Below are 12,997 nucleotides of genomic sequence, written 5' to 3' on the forward strand. Positions count from 1 at the left end.
GCTATACCAGGCCAGGTATTCAAAAACAATAAATCATGATACAGAAATTACCAAAAAGACGAGAACCGTCGGAGGACACCAACTCCATCGTTCTTTGGACTACTAACCCGAGGACACTCTTCTCGATTGCAAGTGACGTCGGTGTAAAGAGCTCGCTCGCCCTCGGCGCGTGCAAAGTCCAATTTCTCGTGTTTGTGCATCGCGAACACGTCTCCTGGATCGCTGGAATCTTATCAGCGTTCTTATGAAACGACTGGTACACCGTTTTGTATAATCTCTGCCGCGGGTAACCGGTAAACATGTCGAATTAATTCTAAGAAGATATACAATGTGCATTAATGAGACGTGCAGGAAGACTAGAAAAAAACTGTGCCGTCAAGTCGCTACCGACATAATGATGGGGTAATCATCTGCGATACCTGTGTAATAATATTATCTAACAAGTGTTAACGATTGAAGCGTTGACGCGTTGCTGGTACTGTAATAAATATGCCACGGAGTTGGATCTCTGAGTTCTCAGGGAATCGGTTGCATAGGTTTTAAAAAATTCTTTGGAGTATCCAGGAAATAACTCAAATTTTTTTAGCAGACTTTTCTAAGATCACAAAACTCTGTCACTCGAAATCATCGACGGTTTTCGGTGAAAGAAACTTGAGGCGACCACGTATGCAGCCAGGTAGGTGTATCTCTGAAGCATTTGTATTCATTAGCCGCGCTATAGTGGAAAGGGAAGATGGACGTGTTTTCATCTGTGGCTTAGTAGTTTTCCAGTTGCTACCAAGGCTGCTGGAAACGCGTGTTTGTCGAGGAAAATCATCGCGATAAAAAAAAATACCGCCCGATACAGTTCTTGCAGTAAAATCGTGATACTGAGATGAAATATAGCCTATATTCATCGCGAATTCATTGACAGGCTGTCGATCACGGAAATGATTATCGCTTGGAAATGACGAGGAACTTATCCTGATAATTGGCCTGCTTTACCGTGATTATTAATCGAAACAGTGGCTCTCAGAGAGAACTCTAGCATGCTAGGAAAGACACATACATTGCATACTAGCTTTACTACTCGGCTTCGCCTGAAATTTAGATTCTGATTTAAAAAAAAAAAATTATTTTTTTGCGAAAATAGTCACATTCATCTGGATTAGCTGAGCATAATGAGCTGCGGCACATTTCGTGACCCCAGAGTTTACTGTTCGAAAGTGTTTAGGCGACAGACAGACACAGAAACACTTTCTGCAAACACTTTTCATATTAAGATCCACCTTTACCGTTTTCGAGAAAAAAAACAGGTTTAATCATGGTACATAAGATTCAGGGGCATACGATGAAGAAAAATATTATTTTTGACAAATTTATGAAGCTGATATAAATGTGATTTTTATACAGTATAAAGAAACAGTCAAGAACTACATTTTGCACATAAAAACTCAAATTTCATAAAGATTGGAGGTACAATATTTGCGCACTAAGCCATCGATGTGTTTCCATTTGGAAGTATCATATTTATTTGATGGGGCTCAATGAATCCCGCAGATTTACTTCCCCTGTGAATTTTGATCGCGCCGTGCCACCCCGAATTTTCATTCGAAATTCATCGGAACTCGTTGCCACGGGAGAACAGTTTGAGAGTTTTACGAGTACCCTTCTAACGATGGGCCACGTGTTTCCGCTCGTCCCATCGCCACGATTGGCGGATCCAAGATTTTATCTCGTTTTGGAGAAATGGAAACGCTGAACCCTGGGTAGAAGGCCATGAATAATGAATGACCCCCTTTTTCCAAAATCCTCCAGTCTCCTTGCAGCGGGTCTCGAAGGTCGTTACGTAAACGTCGAAAAGAGGGGAGAAAGAAGAGAAGGACTGCTCTCGGATAAGTGCCATTATTAGACGATTTACCTCGTACTTTGCTCCGAACTCACCGCGCCAATAATATCATTTTTCCAGCCAACCCTAAATAGCCGCTGTTCGCGTCTAGGAAGTCTGGGACACGAAACCTCAGCCAGCTTCGTTATCTCCTTAACTACCGGATACATGATTTCTCCGTGTCGATACTTCCTTCTTTCTTATCCCGTGTCGCTTCAAATATTTCTCGATCGATAATTCCCAACACTTTCCTCGACCTGCCTGCGCTGTCCCCCAGCAATTAACTTACAATCGCTCCCACCGAAGGTGAAAAGAAGAATCAGTGCAGCAAAAAATGGAGAGAACGTAATTCCATCGGAAGAAGGGAAGTTGATAGCCCCGGAGGCGCATCTTCCAGTCATCGAGGATGTTATCGATCGAAAGCGCCGAGGCGGACGATCCACCGGTCACCGTTTACCGAATCGAAGAAAGGGGGAACTCTTACTTCCTATATGCTCACGCTGCTCACGGTTCCCCAGAGCCCACTAGCTCGCGCGCCAACGCCTGCAGCACGCTTCCGGCTTCGGATAAATTTCGTGATTTCCCTTTCGAAGGCCTGTGTAGAAAACCAGTGCCGTTGCACGGCGATGACTCTTACCTGTACCCAATACCAGCTTGAATAACCGCATGCAACTTAAACGATCGTGTTCACTGATCGTTTCATTCCCTGATCATTGTCGGCTTACTCGACTGCTCTGCTCCTCCGGGCTTTCGCCTTCACTGTTATGCATATGCGCATTCTAGCCTTGTTTTCTTATATAACATCGTCTCGAAAATTTTATGGCAATTTTCGAAAGGGTAGGCTGCTTCATGGAACTCCTCATTCAGCAGACTAATTACAACGAAGTGGTCAAGATAAACTCGGAATTGGGTCCGAAGAATGTGACTCGAGGGAGCACTACCCACAGGAGTAATCCACGTCCTGCGACCAGTGCTCTCTCAGCTTTCTACGAGCCTTCGAACCACCGAGCACGTCGCGTTAATTGAAACGTCAATTAAGCAATCGAGGGCCTGCTGGTCCAGCTCACGGGATTGTTAGAAGTTGTCTGAGGTTCAGGAAGCGACGTGTGGACACCAGTGACTCAGGCTGGCCGGTCAGGCTCCTCCAGGAAGCGATGTCTGAGGCGACGAGCTTACAGTTTAGATCGGCGATTGTGCCGAGACAACCGTGCAACTTTCTCGCTCGCAGATTTACGAACACGGAAGAAGTCTGGAACCGGCTTGGGTTCTGCTTGCGGTCGCAGTGCACGCAGGATCGCGGCGGAGCTTGGATCGCGACGCGTCCTTGATAAAGCAGCCAGCTCTAAACCAGTCGAAACCCCAGGGTGAGTATACATCCGAGATGTGTCTCGATTCCGCCGCTATGCCGCATAATCTCGACTGCTTCTCTGCGCCCGAACCGGCGGAATAGTCGTCCTTTGACGGTAGAATCGTCTTCAGAGTCGTAGGAGGATTCGTTGAAGGGGCGTGCCCAAGGACCTCGAGTGGTCTTCGGCTTTTGCACAAGTTCTTTTCAGTAAATTCACACAGATCGTTAGAAGTCGCGTCTACGGTTCGATGGCTCGATTGTTTTATAGACTTCGAGGTTGGTAGGCTACTTAAAGAGGGTTGTTTAAGAACCTAGAGGGGTCTCGAGTTTCTGCAGCTCTTCCGGGCAAATTGAAGCTGATCCAACCGCTTCGTCCGCGCAGTTGCCTCCGCTGCGATCCGTCAATTAGCCTTTTTGCGACAGTTTGCAACTGCAATCGGTGCTCGCGGGATTTGTAATTGATATTTCCCCGTGCATATTGCTTAACGAAATGAGTTTCCTCGCGCTGCGCGGCCCGTTTTTGCGGGACATTGCTCGAGCAGTTGACACAGTACTCGGTGATAAATATTTTTTTGTCATCTCGCACGCGAAACTGGACACACGCTCGCGTGATATATTCCTGCGGCGTAACAGGTAAAAAGTAGGTGAAAATAGCTTGCTATTGCTTATACACGTTGCACGCGATAAAGATCGCTTTTTAAGTTGCGCAAGAAGCAGAGGGCAGTTGTACTTTCTAAACTCTGCGCGCACTTGAATAGGCGAGCAATAATTAGCGTTCCTTCCTTTGGGAAATGCGCTCGAGTGACATGGTTCGCAAATGTTTACCGTCCGCTCCGCTTCATAAAGTGCATCCATTAATTAATCGAGTAATTTCAATTGGCTTCGTTTTTCATTCAGCTGAGCACTTTGTTCTCTGCAAATCGTAGCACCGTTCCAATGCGAAATACTACCGTCGCGACAGAGTACAATCGAACTCTTAAATGGAAGGGAACGCGGCTGGAGCAACGGAGAGGAGTCGCTTGCGAAATCGGGAGTCTGCAACGTGCGAGGGACAACTGGAACGCGTTAAATGATACTCCGTCGAATCGCTGAGTGATTAGTAGTTGCGCGGAAAGCGATATCGAGCTAGGGGAAAAAACTGTCTGCGTTGCGGCAATATCTGCGACGACAGAGAAAGTAGTAATGAGACGCTCTTACGCGGCATTGCATCGGCAAACGTAACAAGGGACCATTACATATTACGTCTCAATATCTAATATACGCAACGTGCGTTGCTCGCGGAATGCGCGGCGGAGAAAAAATTACGAAATTTCGAGTTCTAAATCGGTGACTATGGAATGCACGAGGCTAAAACTGGTCTTAAGAAATCCAGGAATATCGCAACAACTGTGGAACTGAAAGTACTTCCCAAATACGTACCTGCTGTGATGAAACACACAGGAACCTCGCGGTATGATAATTTATAAGCGCTAGAATGTGAAAATGGAGTAGCTTCTATACGTACAACTGAAATATACATTGAAACGAAGGTGCCCGCAGGTCACCGCCACACGCGCGACAGGAGTTACGGCAATCGCGGTGCACCGCTTCGAAATTTGCCAATCACCGTGGCGTTAACGTAATCAGGCTATTCGATAATTACGGATATCAGCCGCGGAAACTCAGTTGCAGAGCCAGTTAAGAATAGTTTAGCCGGGCACGCGGCGAGATCCTCGCCTTTACTTTCTCTTTCTTCGTCCGCGTGCATCGTATGCACCGACTGCACCCACGACAGGAGCCGCGTACGATGCAGCGGTTAGTGAAAGCATCGAGCCGTGGATGCAACAGGATGACCATGACACATATCGCAACTCGATGATATCTTTGGTAACGCGCTCGGTGCAACTTTGCGCCGAGCCGATGCAGTTTCTGCGTTTCGTTCGCGATCGAACGTCCCTGCATCGCATTAACGTTGCATGCTTCAGAAAATATTCCCTCGCAAGGCTACCGAGGCGTAGCAGCGCTATGCGCTTTCCAGCTGGTCGGAGGCACAGAGGGGACAGAATCAAATACGTTAAATGCACTCTGGTGCATCCTCCGATTCCTCGATCCTCGGAGGGAGTACCTGTGATCCGGTAAGAGCAGATGATTTAGAATCGAGACGCGCCTTGGGAGCCTGACCAGTGCTCCGTAGAAATTTAAGCACGCAATTCTACTTCCATATTTCATCCCCGACCGAATCTTATTTCTCCGCGTCTCCTTACCTTCGCATGAATATCACAAAGAGGTTCCATGGAATTGCAGGGAATATCTCTTGCACGTTCTATCCGGCGGATTGAAACATCTCGAGTCGCTCGGAAGGTGAATTCAAAGGATCACGGCTACGCTCTGTTCTGCATTCTGCACGGCTTTCTATGCGCGCACGACAAACGTCGTTGAAATGATTCTGGCGGGTGTATAAGCGGCTTCGTTTGCCCGACCTTGGGAATATTTCTCAGCCATCGGTTAATTCATGCATTTATGCAGTCGTTGGTGTTTACGTTCGGACAATAAAACTCTCGCCAACAACCTAAGTTCTATGGGTCAGTCCACGCGGCCTTTTCACTCTCCTTTCAGCCGTTTCTTCGGATATCTAACGCGGAATCGCCAGCGAGATTCGCGGGGCCGTGGTACACGCGAACGCGTTCTTCGTCGCGACTTAGAAAGCCAATTAAATCTATCTAATCAGCGGGAATTAAGATGAAATGCGATAAAATGCGTTGCTGGCTTCGCTCCACTGTTACTTTCCGCCTCGTTAATCGCCGCCAGCATTTTAACGTGTCCCCGATCCGACTTCTCCCCGGAAATTATTTAATCCCGGCAAAATTGATCGCATCGATCGCCGCGGAGGATCTCACGGGATTCGCCGTTCTCCTCCGATGAACTTGGGTGCCTTGAACTTTAGAACAGTGTTCGTTATACGCGGCTCATTTGAATAACTGTGCCTCTCGCGCTGGGCCGAGTGTTGCTGCAATTCTGGCGAGCCCTGTTGCAGGATATTTGTACGTATCATTAAATAGACAAATTTTTTTGTTATTCTCACGCTTCGGAAACGGCTTCGCGTCAAATTGTCACTTAGCGACTTTCGACTGACGCCCTGCCTTCGGTTTCGTGCGGCTTGAATAATATTTAGGTGAATAATAATAGCCGCTCCAGGTCACGAGACGCTATACATATATTCATTCGTTTAATTCGAAGCTTTTAATTTTTTCCAAGCCGAGAGGTGAAAAAAGTGGTGAATTTAAATGGATTTCTTCGGTGGCTTCTTTGTTCGGAGGAACCTTCGACGTAAGGCGAATAATATTCTCTTTTAATGCCGCTATTAATACCGATTCCAGAGGCCCATGCCATCCATAAAGGAGTCTATATTTTACACTTATTAGTCAGCTGTTTAAAGTTCACCGTCGAAGGAGTTATCAAGTGATTTATCCCGTCGTCGCTTAGTAACCGAAACGCGAATTAAAATTCCGATCGTGGAGTCAAAAATCGGCGCGGCGCTCGTTCCCTCTAACGCTACCATTCTCAAAGGCGAGGCAGCAGGTAAGAGGGAAACCGTGGTGCATTTCACGTCGATGCAACGAGCCAGGGCCCCGTGGCTGCAGCCAGTTGCATCACTGACCTGCATCGCTGCGCGAGCGATTCCGCGCTCACCGTGTAACCCGCGATTCCCTCGGAATTATTACAACCTTTCCATCATCGGTACCGCATAGTCCCGCGAAATCACGCGGCGCCGCAAATTAGTCGACCCAAATCCATCGGAACACGTCCCTCTCGTTCAGATCGCGCACGATCTCATCGAAAGCACCGCCAAAAATCCGAGCCGGGCTGCGGGAACTGAAGAAGGACTGCTCTCGGCGGACTTTGCCCGCGATTACTCGTGATCGCCGCTGACTTCTGCCATCGAAATCTTGGAGGATTTAGCCAGTGACGGTGCAAGAGAATGAGAGGCAGCTGAAACTGCGGCGCTCGTAAATCGGCGGCCTTGCGGAGTATATTTTTCCCGAGAGAAAGTCGCGTTGCAGTGTCCTCGAGCTGTGCGAATGGCAATCAGCGGAAAGTTTGTCTGGCCGAAGCGTTCGTCGAGCGAAGAAAATAGCGCGGGCAGACCGGAAGGGATCACCGGACAAGCGTCGCGTCGAATCGCGTTGTCCCCCGCGGACAGGAGTGTCATCGGTAACGAGCAGCCGGGGAAAAACACGAGTTGCCTGCGAGCGTCGCCCGATCACGGCGCGCGATCAAGCCTCTCGACGAGTACAGAAGTGTTTCGGAGCCGGTGAACTCGTCTCGAGCGATTTGCTTGCCAGCCGCGAACAGACAGGCAGGCTCTTGCTTGCGTCGCTCGGCGCTAAGAATGAGTGAGTTCGAAGCTGTTCTTTGAAGCGTAGAAGGGATTTCGGAGATTCCGTAGGTGCTGGGAATGCTCCGTGCGAAGTTTCTTGGGAGCTCGAAGGGGTAGGAGTTTCTCAAAGCATCGCGGCTGAAATTGCAACGGTTCCGCTCAGAGTTTACAGTAAAATATCCACGAATTCGGCGCGAATCCCGAACCGCGTCTGTACCCAAGCAACCTGTTGATATCGAAATCGCTTGTACAGAGAAGCTTCTAGAAAGATCCCCAAAGTATTCTCTGAACAAAGGCGAAAGTAGGCGCCGAGTCACGAACTCGCAGTTTCCATCGAGCTCTGCCCGATAGAGCGAGCCTGTTAGTGCCGAGTTACAGCGCGAGGCCCTAGGAAGCTAGCAGATAGTCCCCGGGGCGAGTCCCCGAAAACTGGAGGCGACGAAAACAAAAGCCGAACCGGTTGGGAGGCTTCCTACGGCGTGCCGTTCGCCGCAGTCACTATAGTACGTCAGCAGACGGTCGAGATCGCGTTCGACCTTGTTGGTTATTTGCCGACTCGATACCTAGTCGCCGGATGACGCGACGCAGCGAGTCCGCGCGCTGATCCTCCTGGATATAGTCGATCGCGAATCAATCGTGAGCGCGTCATGCCGCAGGAGAACGAGAAAACGTCGATCGTGAACGACGAGGTGGACGTTGCGACCTTGAAGAAGGACCAGCAACCCGCGCCCAGGGAGATCTTCGGCGGGGAGGATCTGCTGGAGGACAATCCCGATGCGCGGAACCATCGGCGGCAGGATCTGAACGGGATGCCGGAGCTGAATGGCGACGAGGCGGAGGTGAGGGATGAAGAGGTCACCTTGGACCTTGGCGAACCCTCCGCCGAAGTGATGGACTACGCCAGGAGGGAGCTGGGGGAGACCGACGAGGTCAAGTGCCAGACGATTCAGGAGCTACGGGACATGATTTACGGTAATTCGGGGGGGATTTCTTGGCTGTTAGTGGCGCTCAGGGGTGCATCCTTAAGCGGGCTTCTGTTTGACAGAGAGGGGAGAGTGCCTGCCGCACAGGGTGGACGACGATTTCCTCGTCAGGTTCCTCAGGGTGAGGAACTTCAACGTGAACCGTGCCCATCGGCTGGTAAGTTGATCGCTTCACGGACGGACTTGTCGAGGAGCTTACTAGCGCGGCTTAAGGGGACTACTTAGGCAGTCAGATCGCTCGAAAATCAAGTATTTTTTGCGAATTAATTACAAGGAGATGGACACAAATTGTGACTAGTACTTTTGGGTAATGTTTCTTAATACTATAGACAGTACAAAAAAATTATTTGAATAATATATACATATGTATGACAGCGCTACAGTTGCCTGATACGTAGCTGTTGCGTCTGGAGTCGCTGTAATTTTGCAGTGGATTCTGGCCGTAAGAAATTGAATTCTGAAATATCCTCTGAAATTGATACTTTTCCCTGGCCCCCATTCTACCCTAAACCTATTAAAAAAGAAAAAAAATTATAAGTATAGCGGTTGTAAAACAGCAAGTTGTAAAGCAATGTGATTTTTCGCCAGGGAGAAGAGCCATTTTATTTTTTGTTGTTGTCAAATAGGAGTTTTCACAGGCTTATGCTTAGGTTCAGGTCGTAACTAGACATGTTTCACATATGTGAATTTTTTTTCAAATCGATTTGTACCTCCGTTTTTTCGTAATCACTGCAAAACGAAGAGGAAGTATGGTTCCGAGAGAAACGCGTTTATAGTTTCGAAAGAGGAATTAGTCTACCTGCTTATGACGCGCTCGACCTTTTCGGCTGTAAAATCCTTAATTTTGCGAATTTTTACATAAACCAAACGGCACTTTACTCGGGAAAGGTGGTACTTTCGAAAAAATGCAACAACAAAAAAATCGAGTTTCTGCCTGCCTAGTCCCCTTAACTAAGTTGATCTGAAATTTGCCGTTCGATAAACATTATACAATTCCGCGAGAGGCGAGGTAGGTAATTTGCAATCCGGCGACAGCGCGACGTGATTCGACAAACGGGTCCGCTTGCTATAGTTGCACAATCATGCCAAGGCGACCCGAACCGGTAGACAGATAGGTATCTGGCCTGGTAGAAAATGTAGTCTTTAGAATATTGTAACTGTGTCTTTCACTCGTCCTCATTATACATATAGTAACGCAATTTCCACCTGTTTCGCGTGGAATAGAGAAAGTTTCCCACAATTGTCCGTATCGGTATATCTTGCACGTTGAATCGTGGCCATTGTCGCCACTCGGGCATAATTAAGCTACTGTCATCAGTGATCTATGTACATACGCAGTTCGCTTTCGAGCACTTACCGGCAAGGATTACAGAAAGTTCTATCGGCCTCCTTTAATTGCTCGATGCAGTCAATTAGCAATGGATCGCAAGTGGCTCGCTTTTGTGCGATGCCACGCGATCCAGGATCCAAGGGGAGGGTTCGCGCAGAAGAAGAAAGTGGAAAATAACAAATCAGTTTGGGATTTTCTACTCCAAACGGTGCCCATTACTCGACGAGGAACGCGAAACGAATTCGCCGTATAACGGTGGAGTCTTTGCAATTTCGCGTGTCGCGTGCACCCCCGCCTCTCCCTCGTCCACCTTAACACTATACGTATAGTGGATCGTTAACAGAGTTGATTGCGTTCCGGTCGCCAGCGTGCTTTAATATTTACCTCAATCCGCGCGACTTTTTTCCAGTCCGCGTCCTTTCGCCTCGTTAAAACGGCCCGCGAAACGCTTGAATAATTGCTCGAATGTTCTCGACCCTCCGGCAGCTCGAAAGGGACGCCTTTGTAGCTCGGCCCCCGCCATTTCTCTCTTTGCAGAGACGTTAATTATTCGTCAGAGGCGGATATTTGCTCGATGATTACGAAACCCCTTCCCCGATTGCATTTTCTTTGCTAATTTTTAACGAGATCCGCTTCCACGCTTCTATACAACTCCAAGTCCGAGGATGTTGGATAACTCTCCGGGAAATAGGGAAATAAATGCACGAGTCCGTCAATAATCCGGGGAAAGATCGGTACGGTTACCCGGAGTCGAATTTCCCAAGCAACGGGACCAAAAGTCAGCCCCTTCCTCTCAAGGGATCTTTCGATAGATAGTGAATTACTACAACTTCAAAGAGGAACACCCGGAGATCCATCAGGACGTGAATCCGCTGGAGATGAAGCATATCGGCGAGGACGACGTGATGACAGTGCCATCGTACAGGACTAATTGTGGCAGGAGGATGATGATCTATCGTTTGGGCAACTGGGATCCGAGGAAGTATCCCGTGGAGGAGATCTTCAAAGCAACGGTCATCATCCTGGAGCTTGGGGTCCTGGAACCCAGGGCACAGATCCTCGGAGGAGTAGCCATATTTGACCTGCAGGGCATCACGATGTCGCACGCGTGGACTATCACTCCGCAGGTACTAGTTTCTATGTCTCAATTTTATTCCTCGATGCTTGGCGAGTCGGCAACCGAAGGCGTTCTCAGTATCTAATTAAACGAAGCTCCGAAGCCCGCCAGCTTCTAATTTATCTTAGAGAGATATCTTGGCCAGCGTTATCGATCTCCATTCAGCGTTCTTGAAACTTAAACCATTTATAATGCCCTTGAAACTAATAACCACGCCTTTTATCTGACGACCTCCTGTTACATTTATTCATCCCCCGCGAATCCAGCGGAGTGGCTGCGCGGACCTAATGGTGTCCTTGAAACTTCAACGATCTGCAAAGTTCCCGGCACCGATTTTCTTCCGTGCCTCCGCTCCGGAGTTTCTCCATCACTCTCGATTCCTCGTCGCATCGTCACCTCGAAGATGGGAAAGTTTAATGACGCTGAAGCTCCCGGCGAACTTTCAGATGCAAGATACTCGCCACCGCAGATGATATTAGCCTCTAGTCTGTTGGCGGCGCTAACAGAGATCTCGAAATCGAAGTTGCGAGTGGAGGCGTCGACGACCTCGACTGACTTCGAATTGGCAACTCCGAGCCACCATTAGATCGTTTAACAGCGTCGATCGTTGTCACTAATTTACTGCGCAAGTTGGGGGTTGTTATTACTGACTTCTTCCACTTGAAGCTCGTCCTCACTGAGCCCTATTACAGCTTCGATCCCTATTCCTCATAGCATTCCTTAACTCGAGTAACCAATAACTTGCAGCAATACTGTCGTTTCGTTTCAGTTGAACGTCGTCTCTACAAGGTGTTAAAACTCGAAAGTGTCTGAAAGCGTTTCCCTTACTCCAGAATCTAATTTCTTTTCTTCCTAATTTCTTTTACTTCCGCATTCCTCGGTTTAATATTCAAGCACTTTCCACTTGACACACGGCGATGCCTCTCTACACCCAAAAACAATAAATTTTATTCAGAAAAAACAGCTGCGCGACAAGCGCGGTGTGCACGAGTCGTAAACAACCAGGCTCTCTTCGAGTTCGTCACGCTTCCCTTTAGGATCACAGATTATACCCAAGTCTCTTAAACCTGTTATCGACGGAAAATTCCTGAAACTGTGCGAATCGAGCATCGGGATCTTTTTTACTGCATCATGATTTACCGATGACGTAAATAGTAGTAATCCGCGTCTGAGCCAGATTAAGAATAAACGAGTCTTAACGAGTAACTCCTGAAAACCGTCTCCACCTCACTGCGCCTTTTTAGCCTGCCTTTTTATTCATCCGTCCAGGTGGCCAATATGGTGATAGCGCTGATGGTAACGGCCTTCCCCATGAAGACCACCGCCATACACATTCTGCACCAGTCCTGGGTATTCGACGTGATGTTCGCGGTGTTCAAACCGCTGCTGGACGTCAGGATGCAGAACAAGATCTTCTTTCACGGCAGCAACATGGACAGCCTCCACCAGCACATAGCCCCCTCCCATTTGCCGAAGAAATACGGCGGGACGCGGGAGGAGCTGCCCTACTACATGTGGATGGACAATCTCAGCAAAGACCTTCGGATCGTTAAAGAAATGATGCAGGCCGGTTACGTAATCCACCCTGACCTGATGAAGCAAATGGGCCTACCGATCGAGAAGTGAGTCGAAGGAACCCTCGGGGTCCGTGTTTTCAGAGAAGCTTCTGGTATCCACCCTCGATCGATAACTACATGGTATTTCGTATGATTCGTAGGCGCGTTAGAGGCGCGTGTACCATTTTTTTTATTCGGCATTTTGGAATTGCGTCGTTGTTACTTTGATACGTGTTTCTCGTTAAGTGGCTTATGTTGTTTTAGACACTACGGTTGCATTGATTTGTGTAAGTGCACTGTTTTCATATAGCTCTGTTCACACGATCATCCTATACACCCCTCCCCAATGTGTATGTCTATTTCAAGGCTCACGTGGCCTCTATTATTCACGAAGAATATCAATTAAACGTTGGAAAAGGAAGGCTCTCCGTGTTATTTT

The 12,997-nt window shown here is 48.2% G+C and overlaps 1 protein-coding gene across 3 annotated transcripts; it reads left to right on the forward strand.

Moving 5' to 3' along the window:
• Window positions 1-2,852: 2,852 nt before the first annotated feature.
• On the forward strand, window positions 2,853-12,979 carry LOC143370363 (alpha-tocopherol transfer protein). 3 transcript variants are annotated; one of them, XM_076815388.1, is made up of 5 exons: window positions 2,853-3,231; window positions 8,229-8,544; window positions 8,618-8,712; window positions 10,698-11,012; window positions 12,272-12,979. In XM_076815388.1, exons 2-5 carry the CDS (start codon window positions 8,382-8,384, stop codon window positions 12,626-12,628), a joined length of 930 nt encoding a protein of 309 aa, XP_076671503.1. In that variant the 5' UTR covers window positions 2,853-3,231; window positions 8,229-8,381; the 3' UTR covers window positions 12,629-12,979. The 3 variants fall into 3 exon arrangements, with proteins under 3 accessions (XP_076671503.1, XP_076671502.1, XP_076671504.1); XM_076815389.1 differs by lacking the exon at window positions 2,853-3,231 and adding an exon at window positions 6,694-7,685; XM_076815387.1 differs by lacking the exon at window positions 2,853-3,231 and having other exon boundaries at window positions 6,690-8,544.
• Window positions 12,980-12,997: the final 18 nt, after the last annotated feature.

The sequence above is a fragment of the Andrena cerasifolii genome, chromosome 6, assembly GCF_050908995.1.
Source record: "Andrena cerasifolii isolate SP2316 chromosome 6, iyAndCera1_principal, whole genome shotgun sequence".
NCBI lineage: Eukaryota > Metazoa > Arthropoda > Insecta > Hymenoptera > Andrenidae > Andrena > Andrena cerasifolii.